General features: G+C 36.5%; 1 protein-coding gene across 35 annotated transcripts in view; it reads left to right on the top strand.

Annotated features, from left to right (window-relative positions):
- CNTN3 (contactin 3) overlaps positions 1-23,160 on the top strand; it is a 370,445-nt gene that overhangs the window by 242,671 nt on the left and 104,614 nt on the right. For all 35 annotated transcript variants that reach the window (XM_021069237.2, XM_084989060.1, XM_021069229.2 and 32 more), the window contains 5 exons: positions 14,354-14,557; positions 16,031-16,133; positions 16,663-16,847; positions 20,557-20,693; positions 21,823-21,952. In XM_021069237.2, coding sequence (XP_020924896.2) covers positions 14,354-14,557; positions 16,031-16,133; positions 16,663-16,847; positions 20,557-20,693; positions 21,823-21,952 — 759 coding nt within the window. The remainder of the gene's footprint in view (positions 1-14,353; positions 14,558-16,030; positions 16,134-16,662; positions 16,848-20,556; positions 20,694-21,822; positions 21,953-23,160) is intronic.

Raw genomic sequence — 23,160 nt, 5'->3', positions numbered from 1 at the left:
GGAAATAGTGAAAATACTGAAGGAATTAAGAGAAGATATGAACAGTAATGCAGACACCCTCAGAAAGGAACTAGAAAATATAAGGAGGAGCCAAGAAAAACTAGAACATTCATTTGCAGAGATACAAACTGAGCTAAGGGCAGTACAAACCAGAATGAATAATGCAGAAGAATGAATTAGTGATGTGGAAGATAGAATAATGGAAATCACCCAAACAGGACAGCAGACAGAAAACCAAATGAAAAAACATGAAAGCAATATAGGAGACCTATGGGATAATATAAAGTGGGCCAATCTATGCATAATAGGAATTCCAGAAGGACTAGAAAAAGATAAGGGGATGGAAAATATATTTGAAGAAATTATCACTGGAAACTTCCCAAATATAAAGGATACTGATTTCAAGATACAGGAAGCACAGAGGCCCCCCATACAACTTGAACCCACATAGGCCCACACCAAGGCACATTGTAATAAAAATGGCAAAATTAATGATAAAGAGAGAATCCAAAAGGCAGCAAGAGAAAAGCAAAATGTTACCTATAAGGGAACCCCTATAAGGTTATCAGCTGATTTCTCTACAGAAACACTACAGGCTAGGAGGGAATGGCAAGAGATATTTAAAGTGCTGAAAGGAAAAAAATATGCAACCTAGAATACTCTATCCAGCAAGAATATCATTTAAAATAGAAGGGGAAATAAATATTTTTCCAACAAACGAAAGCTGAAAGAATACAGCAGCACAAAACCCAGGCTAAAAGAAATGTTGAAAGGGCTTCTCTAAACCAAAAGTAAAGGAAGGAAAGAAAGGGGGAAAAAGAGGAAGAACTAGGATTGAGGAAACCATAATCAGAGAGCAGTCACTCAAATAAGCCAGCATAAGATTTAATCATTAACATGTTTAAAACAAAATAAAATTAAAAAGAAAAAAAGAGTCATTGAAATCATAAAATGTGGGCAAGGGAAGTAAGGAAATAAATAGACTCTTTTAAAGAAATTTTTATCTTTTTTTTTCTATCACTTTTTTTGTTTTTCTTCTTAATTTTAGTATAGTAATGAAGTGTTTGAACCTACAGGACCATCAGGCTAAAACACACAGTTATAGGAAGGGGTTAGCATACTTAAAAAATACGGCAGCCGCAAGCCAAAGCCAAACATTGCATTCACAAAAAATGAAAAAAAAAAAAAAAAACCCACTCAAGCATAAAATAACTGGAGACCATTCCCACCAAAAAAAGAAAGGAAGAATGGAGAACCATAGAATCAACTGAAACACGAGGTTTAAAATGGCAATAAATAATCATCTATCAGTTATCACCTTAAATGTCAATGGACTGAATGCCCCAATCAAAAGACACAGAGTGGCTGAGTGGATAAAAAGGCAAAAACCTTCAATATGCTGCCTACAAGAAACTCATCTTAGGACAAAGGATACATATAGATTGAAAGTGAAGAGGTGGGAAAAAATATTTCATGCCAATAGACATGACAGGAAAGCAGGAGTTGCAATACTCATATCAGACAAAATAGACTTTAAAACAAAAGACAAAGAAAGACAAAGAAGGACACTATTTAATGATTAAGGGATCCATCCAAGAAGAGGATGTTACTATCGTCAACATATATGGCCCCAAAACAGGAGCACCTAGATACATACAACAATAATTAATAGACATAAAGGGAGAAATTGATGGGAATACAATCATAGTAGGAGAATTTAATACCCCACTCACACCAATGGACAGTTCCTCTAGACAGAAAACCAGTAAAGCAACAGAGATCCTAAGGAAACAATAAAGTAGAATTAATTGACATCTTCAGGACACTACATCCAAAAAAATCAGAGTACACATTCTTCTCAAGCGCATATGGAACATTCTCAAGAATCGACCACATATTGGGACACAAAGCTAACCTCAACAAATTTAGGAGCATAGAAATTATCTCAAGTATCTTCTCTGACCACAATGTCATGAAACTAGAAATCAACCATAGGAAAAGAAATGAGAAAAAACCTACTACATGGAGACTAAACAACATGCTACTAAAAAACCAATGGGTCAATGAGGAAATCAAGAAGGAAATTAAAAAATACCTTGAAACAAACGATAATGAAGACACAACCTCTCAAAATCTATGGGAGGATGCAAAAGCAGTGCTCAGAGAGAAATTCATAGAGATACAAGCCTTTCTCAAAAAAGAAGAAAGATCCCAAATTGACAACTTAACCCTCCACCTAAACGAATTAGAAAAACAACAAAAAAGTCCTAAAGTCAGCAGAAGGAAGGAAATTATAAAGATCAAAGAGGAAATCAATAAAATAGAGATCAAAAAACAATATAAAAAATTAGTAAAACTAAGAGCTCGTTCTTTGAAAAGGTAAACAAAATTGACAAACCCCTGGCTAAGCTCACTAAGAAGAGGCAAGAAAGAACTCAAATAAACAAAATCATAAATGAAAAAGGAGAAATCACAACGGAGACTGCAGAAATACAAAAACTATACGGCAACAAGTTTGACAATCTGGAAGAAATGGACAATTTTCTAGAATCTTACAGCCTGCCAAAACTGAATCAAGCAGAAACAGACCAACTGAACAGACCGATCACTAGAAATGAAATTGAAGAGGTCATAAAATCACTCCCTACAAATAAAAGTCCAGGACCAGATGGCTTCACAGGTGAATTTTAACAAACATATAAAGAGGAATTGGTGCCCATCCTCCTTAACTTTTTCAAAAGGTTGAAGAAGAAGAAATACTCCCAAAGACATTCTATGATGCCACCATCACCCTATTTCCAAAACCAGACAAAGACACCACCATAAAAGAAAACTATCAGCCAATATCTTTGATGAATATAGATGCAAAAATTCTCAACAAAATCTTAGCCAACTGAATCCAACAACATATCAAAAAGATCGTACACCATGACCAGGTAGGGTTCATCCCAGGTTCACAAGGATGGTTCAACATACACAAATCAATCAACATCATACACCACATTAACAAAAAAAAGTCAAAAATCATATGATCATCTCAATAGATGCAGAAAAAGCATTTGACGAAGTCCAACATCCATTCATGATCAAAACTCTTGCCAAAGTGGGTATAGAGGGAACATTCCTGAATATAATCAAAGCCATTTATGGCAAACCCACAGCAAATATAATACTCAATGGAGGAAACTGAAAGCCTTCTCACTCAAATCTGGAACAAGACAGGGATGCCCACTCTCATCACTGCTATTCAACATAGTTTTAGAAGTCCTAGCCACAGCAGTTAGACAAACAAAAGAAATAAAAAGTATCAAAATAGGAAGAGATAAAACTGTCACTGCATGCAGACGACATGATACTATGCATAGAAAACCCTAAGGACTCAACCCAAAAACTATTGAACTGATTAATAAATTCAGCAAAGTAGCAGGATATAAGATTAACATTCAGAAGTCAGTCGTATTTCTGTATAGCAGCAATGAAATATTGGAAAAGGAATACAAAAATACAATACCTTTTAAAATTGCACCTCAAAAAATCAAATACCTCGGAATACGCCTGACCAAGGAGGTAAAGGACTTATATGCTGAGAACTATAAAATTTGATCAAAGAAATCAAAGAAGATGTAAAGAAATGGAAAGATATTCCATGTTCCTGGATTGGAAAAATCAATTTTGTAAAAATGGCCATACTACTCAAAGCAATCTACAGATTCAATGCAAGCCCTATCAAATTACCCATGACATTTTTCACAGAACTAGAACAAACAATCCAAACATTTATATGAAACCACAAAAGACCCAGAATTGCCAAAGCAATCCTGAGAAACAAAAACCAAGCAGGGGGCATAACTCTCCCAGACTTCAAGCAATATTACAAAGCCGCAGCCATCAAACAGTGTAGTACTGGTACCAAAACAGACATATAGACCAATGGAACAGAATAGAGAACCCAGAAATAAACCCAGACACCTATGGTCAATTAATCTTTGACAAGGAAGGCAAGAACATAAAATGGGAAAAAGACAGGCTTTTCAGCAAGCCTTGTAGGAAACCTGGACAGCTGCATGCAAATCAATGAAATTAGAACACACCCTCACACCATGCACAAAAATAAACTCAAAATGGCTGAAAGACTTAAATATACTACAGGACACCATCAAACTCCTAGAAGAGAACATAGGCAAACACTCTCTGACATCAACCTCATGAATATTTTCTCAGGTCAGTCTCCCAAAGCAACAGAAATAAGAGCAAAAATAAACCAGTGGGACCTAATCAAACTGACAAGCTTTTGCACAGCAAGGGAAACCAAAAAGAAAACAAATAGACAACTTATAGAATGGTGGAAAATGGTTTCAAATGATGCAGCTGACAAGGGCTTAATCTCTAGAATATACAAGCAACTTATACAACTCAACAGCAAAAAAGTCAATCACCCAATGGAAAAATGGGCAAAAGACCTGAATAGACATTTCTCCAAGGAAGATATACAGATGGCCAACAAGCACATGAAACAATGCTCAACATCCCTGATTATAAGAGAAATGCAAATCAAAACTACCATGAGATACCACCTCACACCAGTCAGAAGGGCCATCATTAATAAAGTCCACAAATAACAAGTGCTGGAGGGTTGTGGAGAAAAGGGAACCCTCCTGCACTGCTGGTGGGAATGTAAACTGGTACAGCCACTATGGAGAAGAGTATGGAGGTACCTTAGAAATCTATACATAGAACTTCCATATGACCCCGCAATCCCACTCTTGGGCATATATCTGGACAAAAGTTTCCTTGAAAAAGACACATGCATCCGCATGTTTATTGCAGCACTATTCACAATAGCCAAGACATGGAAACAACCCAAATGTCCATCGACAGATGATTGGATTCGGAAGAGGTGGTATATATACACAATGGAATACTATTCAGCCATAAAAAATAATGACATAATACCATTTACAGCAACATGGATGGAACTAGAGACTGTCATCCTGAGTAAAGTAAGTTGGAAAGACAAAGACAAATACCATATGATATCACATATATCTGGAATCTACTATACGGCACAAAGGAACCTTTCCACAGAAAAGAAAATCATGGACTTGGAGAATAGACTTGTGGCTGCCTGGGGAGAGAGGGAAGGAGTGGGAGGGATCAGGAGCTTGGGGTTATCAGATACAACTTGGAATGAATTTATAAGGATATCCTGCTGAGTAGCATTGAGAACTATATCTAGGTACTTATATTGCAACAGAACAAATGGTGGGAGGAAAAAATGTATACATGTAAGTGTAACTTGGTCCCCATGCTGTACAGCGGAAAAAGAAATTAATTAAAATTTTTAAAAATAAATAAATAATGAAGAGTTTGAAATAGAGCAGGAATTACCAACATGTAACACAGAGGCATGAAGTAAGGAAATGCTATTAGAAAAATGGGCCCCTAAAATTCACTTAAAAAAGATTTGCCACAGACTTTTCATCTGGAAAAAAAAATGGAGTATCTGCAAAACAAAAAAAGAGAGAGACTCAATTAAATGATGTATGCCTTTACACATGTCTTTTTTGACATAGCAAGCAGGGAATTGTGAGGTAGTCTAAAACCTTTTTTTTTTTGATTCTGTGATGTATTGCTCTTCTAAAAACCTGCAAACTACTATCTATATTTGACTTGAACCTAAGGCTGATATGAAATCTCCAGAGCATATCCTTTAGTGCCAAAAGAAATTGGCATTTATAAAGCCCTACAGATTTGAAGGAAGGAAATCGCCTTTAATGATTGATTTCTTAGGGTATTGTTTTTGTTATCAGCTTTGTACATCCTGCCATAATCAAATATTTATTTGACTTGGCGTCATTTTATTGTGGTCTGATTTATTTGATTCATTTTATTAATCAAGTGATTTAGGACTATTTTAGTAGTATAATTTATAACAAAACCACCACTTTTTAAAATCTGTAATTCAGGAAAGCTGGATCATATCCTTTTTTTGTTTGTTTTTGTTTTTTTTATGGCCACACCCAAGGCACATGGAGGTTCCCAGGCTAGGGGTTGAATCAGAGCTACAGCTACCGGCTTATCCCACTGCCACAGCAATGAAGGATTCAGGCTGCAAATGTGACCTACACCACAGCTCATGGAAATGCCGGATCCTTAACCCACTGAGTGAGGCCAGGGATTGAATCTGTGTCCTCATAGATATTAGTCAGATTCCTTTCCACTGAGCCAGGATGGAAACTCCTGAAGACCCAATTTTAAATATTTTTCAAAGGTATCTTAGTATTTTTTAAAAGATATTTAAAACTCTGTTGTGATGATGACCAGTTTGCTATTTTAATAATGGTAAATAGTAATCCTTTTTGTGTAGGTGTATGTGATAGAGTGTGGGTTTGTATTTGTACTTGTGTGTGTATATTTGTGTTTGTGTGAGAAAGAGAGAAACTTTAATTTCTCCAGCTTCCTGAGAATTCATTTATTGTCCCCAGTAAGAAGACACTTGTGATTTGGCAAGATGACTTCAGCTTCTGGTAATAACTTTATTTCTATATACTGGTAAAAATGAACATTCATTCTGCTTTAAAAAAAATCATCTATATGGCAAGAAGAGAAATATCAGGTCCCCATGACATCTTTTAAGGAAATAGTTTAATTTTCACACAAGAAAATGAGACAATGAGGAATGGACAGAGGTATTGTGATGCTGCTCCTTTATTCACTAGTCCTTAATTATTTCATTTATTTTAGTGCACATTTTCCCCAGTCATAGACTTCTTTTGTATCATTGCAACCCAATGAAGTCCCTCTCTGGAATTAGCTTCTGAGAGTTGATGTGGAAATTATAACCCAAAAGCATCACCTTTGGATTCATTAAAGGGTGGGCTTCCTGTAGTTAGCTTGTACTAAAGAAAATTTCCATTTTGCAAGGGCAGTGGAAATTTTGCATATCATTTTAATAAGCAGGGCAGGTCAATCAAATTATAATTGGCTCCAATTAGCACTCCCATGAGCTGTAGGATTCTTTACCTTCTCCTGGACAGCACTTAAAAAGAAAATGTTATTTACTGTCACTGAAGTCATAAAAAAAATGTCCATTATTCAGTACAAATGATGAAGCAAATGCAAACCTGGCCAGAGGGCTTTGGCATATATTTAAGATCTGTGCACCAAAATGCAGATTGTATCAAGCGTAGAGGTATGCAAAACGTGTTTATTACAAAGCATTCAAAGCATTTTCTTTTTTTTTTTTTTTTTGTCTTTTTGCCTTTTCTAGGGCCACTCCCTCGGCATATAAAGTTCTCAGGCTAGGGGTCTAATCAGAGCTGTAGCTGCCAGCCTACACCACAGCCACAGCAACACTAGGTCCCAGCCGTGTCTGTGATCTACACCACAGCTCACGGCAATACCGGATCCTTAACCCACTGAGCAAGGCCAGGGATCGAACCTGCAACCTCATGGTTCCTAGTCAGATTTGTTAACCACTGCGCCATGACGGGAACTCCCCAAAGCATTTTCTTTGAGCTGCACAGGCAGGTCTTGGCAATAAAGCTTCCGTGTCTGCAGCATTAGGGGTTTGAGCTTATCTTAAAATTGCTTTCTAACATTTCCAGGGTCTATGAATCCATGAGCTCCTTTGAAAAGATATATATATATATATATATATATATGGCCGCACCTGAGGTATATGAAAGCTCCCGGTCTAGGGGTCATATCAGAGCTGTGCTGCATGCATGCCTATGCCACAGCCAGGGCAACAGAGGATCCAAGCTGGATCTACAACCTACACCGCAGCTGGCAGCAACACCAGATCCTTAACCCACTGAGCAAGGCCAGGGCTCTAACCGTATCCTCATGGAGACTATGCTGTGTTCTTAACCCGCTAAGCCACAATAGGAACTCTTGAAAAAGTATATTTTTATAATAAAAATGAGGAATCCAAGAAGAAATGCATTATATTCTCAAAGGCTCTTTTATCTTAAGTTCCAACAATACCATTTTGGAGCTCACTTCCTGAGTTTCATCAGTATATCAGCAAGTCCACATACAGACTGGAGGATGAGTAACTGCATTTTGGGTCTGTAGCATGAAGGTCATGTCTTCTTCATAAAGCATCACAATAACTCCCTCCTGTTCTCATTAGATATCATCTTCTCTAGTGAAAGTCTGAAGCATTTTATGTGGCAGTGTCCTGCTTTTTTCGCTTCCTTGCACAGGAGAAATGTTGGTAAATGCCTTTGCTATTCCATCTCTTCAGTTACCCGAAGTCATTGTTGGGCATCAGGTATTGAGTGCCACTGAAATTGACCTCCACTTATATTCCCTCACCTTGAGATTTCTTTGTAGCAAGGAGGCAATCCCACCAAAATAACTTGCAGTAAGGATGGGGGGGGAGATTCATGGGGAAAATAAATAAAATTTCTTCATAAAGAAAAGGAAGAATGCATATATACAAACAAAATATGAAATAGCCTCTAGAGGGCAGTGCCCATTTCAACATCAGCAGACATGGAGGAAAGACTTGGGCACCTTAATTTTAGCAGCCTCAGCACCAGGAAAGAGATGAAGGCACTTGTTAGGAGAGGAGCTTCCCTGGCAGAATCGTTAAAAATGTGGACAAGGATGGCAGTGCCGTCAAGTCAGAATGTGGAAAAAGTTGCGAGTACCCACTGAACATACTCCCGTTCCTAAAAGAATAGGACCAAAGGTCACAGAACTGCATTATTCCTTGGAAGCTTCAATAACGCAATGGAAATGGCTCTTGCATGTTCTCTGATGGTAACGACTGCAGTAAGAGAGAAAAACAAATAAACAGAGAGTGCAAGAGGCTAACAGATCACATAGGCTTTGGAAAATCTTTTTTTCCAAAGGTGGGATGACATGACAGCCCTAGAAAGAAGAGAGGAGTAAAAGCAAATCAGATAGCTAAGGGATTGCCAAACCCATCATTTGGTCTAGTGATAATAGTAACATAGAATAAGAGTCAACAATTTTTTCTTAAAAGGTCAGATAAATATTTTAGGCTTCAAGGGCCATATAGTCTTGGTGCCAGCTACTCACTCTGCTCTTACAGCATGAAGGCAGCCAGAGCCCATACCAGTCTAGTTGGTGTGAGCAGGTTCCAAAACTGTATCTTACAAAGCAAACAGCAGACTGGGCTTGACCCCTCGCCATTCCTTGCTGACCCCTGGCCTCTCAAGTATGAAAGGAGGAAAGAAGAGTCATCTTTATTGTTTTCCCTCCCCGTTTCTTGTTCTCCTAATCTTGGGACCATCACAGGCCAGGCTCATTACTACTCTAAAGCGAAATGGCTTAGGCAGACATTTATGAGCTAAACAAGAAGAGCGATGTAAATAATACTGTCACCAAAAAAAAAGGACTTACAAAACAGCTTTTGAGGAGTTCCCTGGAGGGCTTAGTTGTTAAAGAGTAGGCATTGTCACTGCTGTGGCTCAGGTCTGATCCCTGCATGCCTTGGGCGTGGCCAAACAAAAACCGGCTTTTGAAAGACAAGACACTGAACTATTGTTGTTTGAAACAAATTATCTTCGACTTTCTACATCACTTTAGATATTTAACTATATACTATGTCCCAGACCCTCCATCCATGCAGTGCCATGTGTAAGCTCCACAGGGACGTTTCCTTCCCAAATGTAGGAATCAGTGACAAAAATCTTGAGTGACATCAAGCAAGATTTCACGCCCTCTTAAGTGTTTTTTTTTAAAGTAGGTCACACTTTCTATTGGCATCACAGAATATCACCAAAGTTACTTGCACATGTTTGCCCAACTGCAATTTTGTTTGACAGAATTTCTTCTAGAAAATGCCTGTACAAAAGATTAAATGTCCCTCATAATAGAATTTTATAATGGAACTAGAAATAAAGCCTTAAATGCCAGTAGTATGTGTATTAATGTATCTCTAGGTAAACACTAAAATGACATATTGCATGTTAAATTGACTGGCCTTATACTTAAGTGACCCGGGAAGCCATGTGACTGGAGGAGTGATGTCATCCATCAAATACTAATTTTGAGAAAGTGTTTCACTACTGCATTTTGTTAGTTTATGGCTTTGATTGGTAAAACCTCTTTGTTCTCTAATAAAAAATATTTCACATTCCTAATTCATGTAGCTTTATTAATAGAAAACCCAGCAGCCAAGATGTTTTGGCATAATATACTTGTGATTTACATGAGAGGTTAGGAAAGGTTTTGTAAAGCCTTGCTTGTTTGAGTATATAAAATTATCATTTTTATTATAGCTTTGTATTTATCATCATGCATAAATGATGTTGAAAAATCTCCAAAGAATGCTGATTTGATATATATTTTACCTTGCCCTACACAATTAACATTTATTGCAAATGCAGATTTTTATGATGAATAAAATTCTGATAGTATTACAGCAGGTATTTCTTAATTTTTTTCAGAATGCAGCAAATCACTTAATCCTCTAATGTTTTCAATCAGAGTGATGCCATATATATTTTAACACAGACATGCAGGCAATAAATGTAACATTGCAGATTTTCTCTCTCTTCACTCTGACATAAAAGTTATAGTTTGTTCCATCTCAATGAGAAAGACTGTAAAGAAAGTTAGGTCGGTGCTACAGAATTCTGTGTACCTTTTAAAACAGTGGATCCCGTATGAAATACAGGTTTGATTTCTTTCTGTAAGTCTTCAAGGGTCCAAATCTTTGGAAGGAATGATCGATCACTAATTCGTTTGCTTTGGGGTTTACCCTTGTAGTTTGGTATCTCTTTTGGAATTACCCCTCCCCAACTGTATTGATCTCATAAGCAGATTATATCAAATCTAATTCCTCCTTGGGTATTCTCAGTGCAGGCTTTCTCCTTTTTTTTTTTTTTTCTTTTTTCTTTTTTTTTTTTTTAGGCTCTGGTTGTTTGCTTTCCTTTGCAAATTGTATCTCTAGCATTTAGTATTGTACCCAACACAGAATGAACACTTCGTTGTTCGCTGTCATCCTTGTTTCTATTAGTTTCCTGTTGCTGCTGTGACAGATTACCACAGATTTTTGGGCTCACGACATCACAAATTTACTATCTTACAGTTCTGCAGGTCAGGAGTCTGAGGAAGAGGAAAAATAATTTTCTCTCTATCCTTCTGGGCACTTGGGCAAGACCTTCCTGTAATAAAAGATTAGCAGGAGAAAAACAAACAGAATTTTAATACACATATACACACATACATAATACATATGAGATACCCATGAAACTGAGGAACTCCTTGAAATGGTCCAAGCCACCACTTTAAATAACATCTTCAGATAAAAGACTTAAGATGTGGTGTGGGGGTGGGGGGCAAAGCCAATATGGAAGGTGGTCAAGAAACATAAAGGTAAAGTGGTTATGCAGATTCAACTCCTAGTTTTCTCCACCGAGTTCCTTGAGTTTTAAGGGAATCCTGCAGAAGGGGCCACATGAACATCCCAGGGGAGCTCCGTTAGCTGGTAGCAGTCTGAGGCAGCATAGACACAGCACGCATGCGCTAGCCGATTTGAGGCCATCAGGTACCACGTTGTGTTCAGTAGGTCCTTCTGAAATGAGACCTGAGTGGATACCTCTTTGTCTGCCACAGTCCCCTCTTTGATTCTTACACACTCACTTCTTCATGCTTATTTTCAGAGCGGCCTTAAAATGATTCTAATTTTGACTTCCGTCCCTTCTCTTAAAAGTCAACTTCTCTTTTAAAAATCAACTTCTCTTAATCAGTCATTACTAGGTCACAGAGGCAAAGCCATCACAATAGCTCTATAACAATATAATAATAGTAGAATATTTAGGTAGTATCAGTATCAATTTGGAATTGAAAGAAATATGACAAATGAAGCCTTCCTTTATTGAAACATTTTCAATCAAAATTATGTATGTAATATTTATTCCATGCTATTGCATGTAGTTTATGTTAATACATTCTCCTTGCTACATAATATTTTCTTATATGAATTTATTAGATTTTTAGGTTTTCTGAATCTGAATCGCTTACTGCCATCAGCCATTCTCATTTAGTATAAATTAGTTTAATAAGATGAACTTAATCTTTTTTTTTCTTTTTAGGGCTGCACCTGCAGCATATGGATGCTCCCAGGCTAGGGTCAAATCCAAGCTGCAGCTGCCAGCCTACATCACAGCCACAGCAACACTGGATCCACTGAGTGAGGCAAGGGATCGAAACCACATCCTCATGGATACTAGTCAGGTTCTTAACCTGCTGAGCCACAGTGGGAACTCCCTGACTTATTCTTAATACCCAGCTAAGATCTGTTATGTTAGAAAATAGTAGAAGTTTTACTCTCCCTGGATAAAAGGTAGAGGTATGGTTATATTAATTTCATGACTAGAACAATTTGAAAAGCAGAATAAGATTGCTCTGCTTTCTTTAAAGCAAGATGAGGTTATGGGGCCTGAGGGATGTTTGGGGAGGACTGGATGGGTGCTTGCAGCCACCAGAAGAGCCTAAAGGACCATTGCTTTGACAGCTGTCAGTTTTAATAATTGTAGTTCAATTAAGCCTACTTTACCAGCATTCTTTAACCCTGTGGTGTAGTAACTGCAAGAGAAAGCACCATGAGAGCAGGCATGAGACCAACTGCAGAGTGGACATTTGAGATACAGTTTTTTCGTACAATCCCAACAAGCAACTTAAGATTTCACAACCTATCATGTGACTGATTGGAATTTCATGAAACCCTCTACTGATATGATAGCACAATGTAAAGATCAGTTCCATATTACAAATGCGTGTTTCTGAACATCTGCACCATATGATATGCCATTGAATTGCTAACCTTTGGAATCATCAAACGTTGTCATTTGCTTTAAAGGTGGAAGGGGACAGTCAGGTTTCCTTTCCACCAGGTACTTAACTCTCTTTACCTTGTTTGCCTTTCACATACTCTTCACTCCACCGGGAAAACTTGCATCCCTTCATGTCAGAATATCCTCCTGTCCTTTAAGAATGTAACCTCGCCTTCCTCTGAATGGTCCATCAGTTCTCAGAATGTTACCACTCCTTCCTCTGAAACCCAAGAGTAATTCTCACCCAGACGTGACACGCTGTCTCATTCTTATTTGTAAGCTGACTTGTTGTCCCCCTCTACCAAGTGGAAAGACCCTTCACCATTGGAATTATGCTTTAAATCCATTTTGAACTTGTTATTCATTAAGTTGATTTTATTCATATATTTTCTAAAACTTCTTTTGGAAAAGCTTTACAGTATGAACCCGTGCAATAAGATTAATGAATTTGTAAAAGAAAATAGAGCCACAGAAAGGATTCAAGCCAACTATGATAGCTCTTCTTCAATAAAAACTTGCTTCTGAAAAGTATAGGTATCTAAATAATTTTCTTTAGTCATTAATGCAGAGAAGAACCAGAGTTTCTTTGGAAAAAGTTGTTTTACCTTGATCTCAAGGTTCAAGAAAATCTAATTTTGAACTTTACAAAGGAGATAGTAGCATGATTTTACCTTCATTAACTCAATAAATATTTATTGATGACTGCTAAATGTTGGGGATGTTTTAATTTACTAACTTAGGAAGAGGCAGGTTGACAGGATAAAAATCGACATTACTTGTGTACTCGATGATGGAGAACAGATAATATATAAGTACATGCAAAGTGATACGTACTTTAAGTAATTTAAGCCTGACAGTGCTCTATATGGAAACACTCACTCAGAGGACAAGGGTTAAGAAAGACTTCTCTGAGGAAATTATTCCTAAGGTTGGAATCAAGCTTTGAAAAATATTTGAAAGTTGTTATATAATGGGGCTGGTGTTGAAAGGGAGGAAGCCAAAGAGTAGACAGAGAAGAAGGATGCTGCAGCATATGCAAAGACCCAGATGCAAGGAGAGGGCTTTGGGCTTCTCAGATGCTAAGACTCAAAGTAGGACCTAGCCATGCAGAGTCCCACTTTCAAATTAAGCAGGTTCACATTATTCCAGAGACAGAATTATCATTTTGTATCTGAAAGTGTTATGTCAGGAGTTGACGTAATGATTTTGGTAATTTTGAAAGATCATAAAACATGTAGTGTGGAGATACAAATTAAAAGGGAGTAAGACTGAAGCCAGAGGGACTTGTTAGGAGGATCTGGAGTAGTGTTAATGATGACAGCAATAATATTGCTCCCACAAGAATGCTAATCAGCAGTGACCTCCATAATAATGCGGAAGGAACACCACCTCATTTTGTATAACTGTCTCTTTTCGTGACCTGCAGTAAAAACACTCAGCATTGCTTTGCAGTAGAGATGATTTTGGATATTTCTGATATACAGTGGACAACTTTCTTTCTTGATGGAGTTTCTTTTCTCCAAATATTTTATTAGAACTATCATATGCTTGGATCTTCAATGAATATCCATCATTTGTGGAAGAAGATAGTCGGAGATTTGTCTCGCAAGAGACAGGCCACCTCTACATAGCCAAAGTGGAGACATCTGATGTGGGAAATTACACGTGTGTTGTGACTAGTACAGTGACAAATGCCAGAGTGCTGGGCTCCCCAACTCCTTTGGTGCTACGGTCTGATGGTAGGAAATATTTCAGTGGGCAATTCTAAGTGGAAATATTGTTATGAATACAAGAAGAAATAAATTGGGAAAAGTGAAAAGTATATCCTGATGAATTAATCATTTTGTTTTTTCCAGAACAAAATATATTTATAAGCAAATGGCTAAAATGATTCCACCAACCATGGGTCCCTGTACATAATTCTTATTCAAGACCATCTTCATAATTTCCAGGAAACAGTGCAGAATGAAAATAAGAAGCCACTTGTTCAAAAATTATAAAGAATTTCAAGATGGTAGCCTAGGTCTCACATTGTATTCCCATGAAGTCACCTGTCCTAACTTTTGCAAACTTGAGGTTTTTAAAGCTCTTAATGTTTTGTAATAGGCTAAACAAAATATTCCTCTAAATAAAACTAGAGGAAAAATATTTCCTGTAAATAAAATTAAAGGAAAAATGTGTACATTAGATCCCAGAAATTTATTCATCTTACTAAAGTTTATACTTTGACCAACAGCTCCCCTTTTCCTCTACCCCCTCCAGCATAGTGATTACAGTGATGCTGTATCACATACTTGAAATTTGCTTAGAGAGTAAATATTAAGTGTTCTTTCTACAAAAATTGTTTTAAATTTTTAAAATTGAAAATGATAACTATGTGAGGTGTTAAATATGTTAGCTGACTGATGTAATAATTTTACAATGTATATGAAGTCATCACACTGTACACCCTAAAAAATCATATGGTACAACCTAAATATATATAATTTTTATTTGTCAGTTATACCTCAATAAAGCTGGAGGTGAAGAAAAGGAAAAATATGTGTTTCTTCAGCCCCTTGACTGTTTCTAGGGAGCCTGTCAGTAGCAGAGGAAGCAGATTTGTAAGCATAGGTAACTGTCCCAGGTACACAAATCTCCATCTCATACAGCACAGTGCAATGAACACAAAGTATTGAAACACTTCTTTCCAGGCAGTTGTAATTGAATTTGACCTTTCCCATTTATTTAGTTACCATTCTTGTCTCCAGAGATCCATTTAATAAGTTTAAGATTGGTGTCTATGCTACCAAGGTACCATTAAGTAAATTGCCTCCCATAATTTTTGATCTTCAGAATATTTTAAGAAATCATAATACGTTGTATATTTCACTTTGACCAGAAATATCCAAATTGAATACAGAATAAAAAAGCCTCCTGTTTATATAACGTAAAAAGCCTAGTGGTTTTCTCAGAACTACTCTTTAAGTGGTAACTTATGAATTACCAGAATCCAAAGTTCCCAGATGTTTGTTAATGTTACATGTTTGGCCCAAGGCTGTGCTGCTTCTAGAAGTACCTACCAGATGGCTAGTGAGAAATTTAAATTATTAGGAGGAATTAGTTCAAAATGGAGCCAAAAAAAAAAAAAGTTAAAAAAGATTTATTTAAGAAAAATGGAACAATTCCAAAGAAAACATAGAAACTATTAACTTTGTATTCTGGATTTACAGGTGTGATGGGTGAATATGAACCAAAAATAGAAGTTCAGTTTCCAGAAACTCTTCCAGCAGCTAAAGGTTCAACTGTGAAATTGGAATGTTTTGCCCTTGGAAAGTAAGTTTTATAACATTTACTCCAATATGCTGAAAATTAGGTTTTTGTAAGAGATCAAGATAGTTTTTGACAGACTCTTCGTTTCCTTGTTTTCTAAAATTTTCCTTCATTTAGAAGCAAAGGAAAAATAAAGTACAAAGGAAATGCACATATATAATTTAGTTTGAAACTTTAAAGGCAATTTGCAGAAAATGACTATGCCTGCCTAATTTCATAAACTAAATTGGTGTTATTTTTCTTTTTGTTTGTTCATTTGTTGTGCCATAATACAGTGGGTATGCATTAGACCTTTTTCTCTAGACTGTGAATTAACTTGAGTAAATGCACAGTTGATTTTATTAAAATATCAACTTAAAGAGATAAACCTTTGCATCAGTTTTATGTAATTGACAGCCTGATGCCTCACTCTGCTTTTGAAAACCTATTCCTTTTTTGCTCTGTCTTAACAAAAGTTTTATTTTATCAAGCCTAAAAGGCTTCCAGACATCTGTTTAACACAGCAAATAACTAGATAATTTTTTTTTCTTAGCCCTGTACCTCAGATTAATTGGAGAAGAAGTGATGGGCTGCCTTTCTCCAATAAAATTAAATTGAGGAAGTTCAGTGGTGTGCTCGAAATCCCCAACTTCCAACAGGAAGATGCAGGTTCCTATGAATGCATTGCTGAGAATTCACGAGGAAAAAATGTTGCCCGGGGGCGTCTCACTTATTATGGTGAGCCTTCACTTGAGTGTATTGGATTTTTAGCTTTTGCTCTTTCTATAGATTGTTATAGGGGTTGGAGGGGGTGTGTAGGTGATTTTAGCAGAATCCCAATGTCCAACTTGTTCTCTTATACATTTTGTTAAATGGGTATAAATATTTATCACAGAAGGAATTAAAGTTTTGCAGTGAATTTGGAAACATAATATATTCTTTCTGTACTTTTAACTGATTCATTGATAATGAAATATTCCACTTTTTTTCTTCTAAGAATAACCTTTTACTAACTTAACCATATCAAGAAGAGATCTCCTTACTGTCTCCACTCACCTCTAGAAAATGGGATTTTGTATCTTTCTTTAAGATCTTTACTAGGCAGAAAGAAACTGTGCTGGGAAAAATTGCAATTACTGCATTCGACAAAGCACATAAACTCAGGTTTACCTTCTGCTTCAGTGTTATTCTGTCCTTTCCAATAACGTAAGTGTACTATGTTCACTGCCTTTAATTTGTAATCACATTTATTTGATCTACTGCTCAGTTTGGGTAAGGAAAGCTTCATAATGTTACCTATATTTAGAGTCTATTTGTAGGAAAATTTGATTATCTTTTTTCAAAAATCTTTTTTCAAACCATTTTATTAAAAAAACATACTAGGTTGTTTGATGAAAGCATGATTTAGAAAGTATAAGTGATTTTACAAAATGTACAATGAAATATGTGAAGAGGTTAAGCTCAGTGAATATGTATTTTCAGTTCAATCATTTGAGACATTGTAAAACTAATGCAAGTTGACCACTTTTGTGAAAGGCAAATTGCAATGTCTTCTATTGATTTTAGAAACTGGAAATTGATATCGTTTTAATGCAAACTTGTATAGCATACACAAATGTTGCTGGGAGGAAAATGTTTGCCAAGAAACAAATATTAAAATTATAGATGTTATTATGACCCCCCACAAAAGAATGTGAAGTTTGCAAGCACATTATGTCTGATTAAATTGGCACTTATTTTATTGGAAGATTATAAGATCTGTCCAGAACAAAATGGAGACGTGGTTTAATAGCATGAGTCATCCTGTGTTGTACCTTTCCCATCTCTTACATGATTAGGTTAGAACGGGAAGCCCCGAGTTGAAGTTTCCCAGATGTCAAGTTCTACATATTGGTGGGATAGCATGAAACTGAGTCGAGGGCACTTATTTCATGTCTTTGTATGGCTCTAAGTCCACTCCAAACAAGTCCTACCTTATTTTCTCCTTTCTGGGCAACCAGTACCTCACCAGGGTAGGAAGTGACCATAGCAGGAAAACATAGGATAACTATCTTTTAGCTGTGCAGAACAACAGACCTGCACAAATAATAAACACTTTTATGGCAGGAAATCCAAAGCTAAATTGGTGTTCAAGTGCCTTATCATCAGGCCCTGGCTGAGTTTCTCAGTGATGTTTTCTTTTTCTACCCTCATCTGTGTTTTCCCTTTCTCTATATATTGGCTTTCCTTAAGGTCACAGCATGGCTACCAGCAGTGTCCAACACATTATTTCTTATCCATTCCTCTTTTCTTTAAACATCTTGGAGTTGAATTCTCAAATCCATTGGATGCACATTCATTCCTAAACCAATCACTAGCAGGGAGAATTGGTTTAAATAACTTAAGAGCCTCTTTTTGGAAGAGGAAATGTCAGATTTCCCTAGATTTTGTGGACAATATGAGGTGATGGAAGAGAGGATAATTCAATGAAAAATTAGGGTATCTTAGGAATAAAGAAGAGAGGTAATAGAGTTCCCTGGTGGGTCAGTGGATTAAGAATCTGGCATTGTCCCTGCAGTGGCTCAGGTCCTTGCTGTGGTGCAGGTTCAGTCCCTGGCCCAGGAGCTTCCACATGGCACTGATGTGGCAAATTAAAAAGAGGGAGCGAGAAAGGAAATGGATGCACAGTACACAACCATCGTCTACTATACTTAGTAAAGGAGGTCTTAGTAAAAGAGGTAGACTGTTGCTCCAGTCCATTATGTAGATAATATGATATGTACCTAAGAAATAAATTAGATATTAATGAGATAGTTTCATGAAAGTTACTCTACAATTCTGACTTAAGACTAGAACATTCAATAAGTGGAATATACTAACTCCATACCACATGATAGAATAAAGAAGGAATTACAATTAACGTGGCAGTTGTAATCTCAGGATTGGCTTAATCCAGTAAATTATCTTCCCATGTGCAAAAGAAGAGTAGCATGAGAAGCTGCTGGAAATTTTTGCTACAAACTCAGTCAAGGGATCATGCGTTAATTTATTTGCCTATTTGCCGTCTCATTCCACCTAGGCTAATAATTCCTGAAAAAATAAAATGTGTTTTTATATAGTGTAGAGAGGAATGATTTTGAACCAAACTCCTCTTCCAACTAGGCAAGTCATTTATATTTTTAAATAAACAAAATAAAGTAAAACCTAGGTACATTTTCTTTCAAAGCTAAATAGCTATATTTTCATTTCCATTTCATTTATTAAAAAAGAATAATTTTATAAGATAGAATTGGAAAGGCAGATCTTCCCATGGTTGAAATTAAATAGAAATAGATGAGCTGTTTCTCCGTATTGGGGATGCAGATGTGAGTCCTGCAGTACACAGCACATGCATAATGCACTGTGAATTCAGGAAGACATCCCACCTCCTAAACCTGGATGTAAGACCCAGGCTGAGACGTGATTAAATATACTGTGAGTACTGAGTGACTTTCCTTGTAAGTGGTATGTTGCTTTCATCTATAAAATGGTTTTCTATGTATCTTTGAAAATGTAAGGAAAAATGATAAATCCACTTGAGATCACTAATTTGCATACATAATTTAAGGTTGAACGAGTTCCTTCTTTTTCATAAAACAAGCATGTGATTCAAACTGAACCAATTTATCCATCATTCCCTGCTTTCATTTTAATTCACATGGAGGTCCATAAGATGCTGCTGGTTTGTATTTAATTAAGAGCCGTTTCTTCCTTGAAAGAAATATGTTATTCCTCCGCTATAGAAGTTTCTCTTCAATGGATGTTTGTCTTTAGTGCATAATTAAGACTAGTATCTGCTCCCATTCACATACTGTCATCAATTGTGATCTCATAATTCAAAAATGCACTTGGAAAAACAGATCTATTTTGTGTACCTGCACTACTTTCTACTAACAGACATCTGAAGAGTGTATTACAGTGCCCCAAATTTTGCAGAGAAAGCATAATGAGTTTGGCTTAGGAAAGGGCAGATTGTAACATCTATCCTCAAATCTCAAAATGTTGCATATATCCCCTTAATAAAAATTTTGGGAATCAAGTATAATTTTAGCTACTATGCTTGCATTAATCTATTGCTTATTAGTCATATCCATTTATATTCATGTGGATAAAGTTTTTTGTTTTGTTTTTTTTAAATTAGGCCCACACTTGTGGCATATGGAAGTTCCCAGGCTAAGGGTCATATTGGAGCTGCAGCTGCCAGCCTACACCACAGCCACAGCTATGCAGGATCTGAACCACAGCTGTGACCTGTGTCACAGCTTGTGGCAATGCTGGATCCTTGACCCACTGAGTGAGGCCAGGGATCAAACCACATCTTCACGGATACTAGTTTGGTTCTTAACCTATTGAGTCACAATGGGAACTACTATATATAAAGTATTTTTATTTGTGGAGTGGTTTGAATTTTTTTTTTTTTCCATTGCAGCAAAGCCTCACTGGGTTCAACTCATAAGAGATGTGGAAATAGCAGTGGAGGACAGTCTTTACTGGGAATGCCGGGCAAGTGGTAAGCCCAAACCCTCGTACCGGTGGTTGAAAAATGGAGAAGCCCTTGTCCTTGAGGTAAGGTAGCTTACCTGGTTAATCCTCCCACTCCCCACTTTTTGGTAAATAAATGTTTTCCCTGGTACCCAGTGCCCAAGTAGACTGTTGAGTTTGCACACATTCATCTGAACAGTTCATACCACGTTCATCTCAGAAGTGGTACGAAGGAAAAAAAAGATAAAATCAAATACTCAGTCTTTCAAGGAGGAAACATTTTCAATATTGAATTTCATTAGGAAAAGGAGATTTTGTGACTTTAGTCCATAAAATGAGATACAGTCAACCCATGAGCAATGGGTTATCCTCATATAATTTACATTTTATCCTCCATGTCCTTGGTTTTTCGACATCCATGGATGCAACCAGCCAGAGCCTGTTGCTATTGAGAATATATATGCAAATAATTGGACCCCTGAAGTTCAAACCATGTTGTTCAAGGATCCACTGCACTATTGTTTTGGTTTCAAAACTAGAGAAGGCTTCACTTAAATGAAATGTAGAATGTAATTTCCTTTTTCCTGTTTGCTAATGTGGATGGCCTCTGGAGAATAAATGTATCGATTACTTGTTTACCGTGCTCCATGAGTACTTATTTTCTCAGTCACTTCTCTTCCCAAGCTATATAATTTTTGATCTTTAAAAAATTGTCTACTAATTCAATTTATGTCCCTTCAAATTTCTACCCAAAACCTTTACTACTACCTAAAAACCCTTAATAAATGTGTTTCCCAGAACTCTTTCTGATACACAGAATTTATAATGTCTTTAATTTGCATGATTTTAAAAACGATGAAAAAATAACCTTTCTAGTTGATGGTGTTGAAAACTTGGTACATTTTTTAAAGTCTGCAGACTTATCCACAGGAAAAAATGAAATGGTTGCAGTATTTTATATCTTGTTTTATTTATTTTACTGTTATGCTTTTTGACTGAGTGATGTTTATGAGTATTTCCAAGGCCTTCCTGTTATGCTAAAATCAGTCTCACCATTTCAAATAAAGGAAAGGTTTAAATTTCATGTCAGATTGCTAATACTGTGAGGAAAATGAAGGAGATTTATATATGATTGAAATATATTCCATGGTTATTATATTTCTTCTTAAATGGTATATATGTTTATACGCAAAACATTTTTGTTTTCATCTAGGAGAGAATACAGATAGAAAATGGTGCACTTACAATATCAAACCTAAATGTGACCGATTCTGGCATGTTCCAGTGCATAGCAGAAAACAAGCATGGTCTCATCTATTCCAGTGCTGAGCTCAAGGTTGTGGGTAAGACTAATTTTTTCATCTTAATTTTTTTTTTTTTTTTTTGTAAATCCTCCATTTTTGGCCGAAGGAGAAATAATTACTTTTCACATTAGATTTCTAAATCTAATAACACCTTCTGTATTAACAGCAGAATCATGCAAGGTTTCTAATCAAGGCATACATAGCAATGATTTCTAAGGAAGAGCAGCAGTTATGGCCAGAATTAAGGCCCAAAGGTTGAAGTAGAGAAATCATAGGGACAATGCGTTGATCTGAAACATCCTTATCCACTAGTACAAACTAAGTGATACTTTTTAAGACGATAAGTGACTCTGGTGTTCTCTGTTGCTGATCTATAAAAGTAAATATCAGAATTCATATCAATAGTGTATTGATCCAAAATGAATTATCTTTGTCTTTAATAACCTTGATGGAAGCATCAAGCATCAGGCACACTGAACCTTTAAGTAACTGAGGCTCAACTACTTGAAATTATGGATTATTTTCTTCTTCTTGTACTTTAGGTATAGAGAAGAAAGGAAATATTATATCATGCTTAGGGCAGTTGTCCAAAATAACATTTAGAGGTGCAAATGACTGAAAATCCAACCAAAACTGACAGAGCATAGCATAGTATATATAAATAAGAAAGAGAGAGAGAGAAAGGAAAGAAGGAAGGGGAGGAGAGGAAAAGAGGGAGGAAGGGATTTATTGTTCAATGTAATTAAAATGGAGAATTTGGATTTCAGCTTGACCTGACCCAGAGTTCAAACTTCATCACCATTATCAGGCTCCATATGATGGTTCCATTTTCATTACCACAGTCAATCTAATGGAAGAAGGACGGCTTTCCTAATTGCTCAAATAGAAGTCAGAGCCCTACATGTCATTGTCCCCATGTACCTGATTTGGGTCACATACCCATGGCTGGTCCAACCTAATGACTAGAAGGTTGGAAAGTTGTGATTGATCTAACCCAGTGTTCTTGTTAGGCATCTTGTTAAGTGTCTCATTCAAAAACACTGGTTAAAGAAAACAGGTCTCTCTTGATGCCTGGAAGTTAGAAATACATCATCTGTACCAGGACAACTAAAGGTTTGGAGGGGTAGATCATCAAATGAAAATCTGGCTAGTGCTATCCATGACAGAGAAGGAAGTTATTATTACAAAAAGAAAGCGGAATTTGCACATCTTAAATTGAAGAACTAACATACTCTTGTATTAAATTA

Source organism: Sus scrofa, chromosome 13 (assembly GCF_054392235.1).
Source record: "Sus scrofa isolate SSC_HxYL_T2T_F1_AM1 chromosome 13, Sscrofa_HxYL_maternal_Yorkshire_Landrace_v2.0, whole genome shotgun sequence".
NCBI classification, from domain to species: domain Eukaryota; kingdom Metazoa; phylum Chordata; class Mammalia; order Artiodactyla; family Suidae; genus Sus; species Sus scrofa.
The sequence above is the reverse complement of the archived record's forward strand: the minus strand, read 5'-3'. Positions and strand labels throughout refer to the sequence as shown.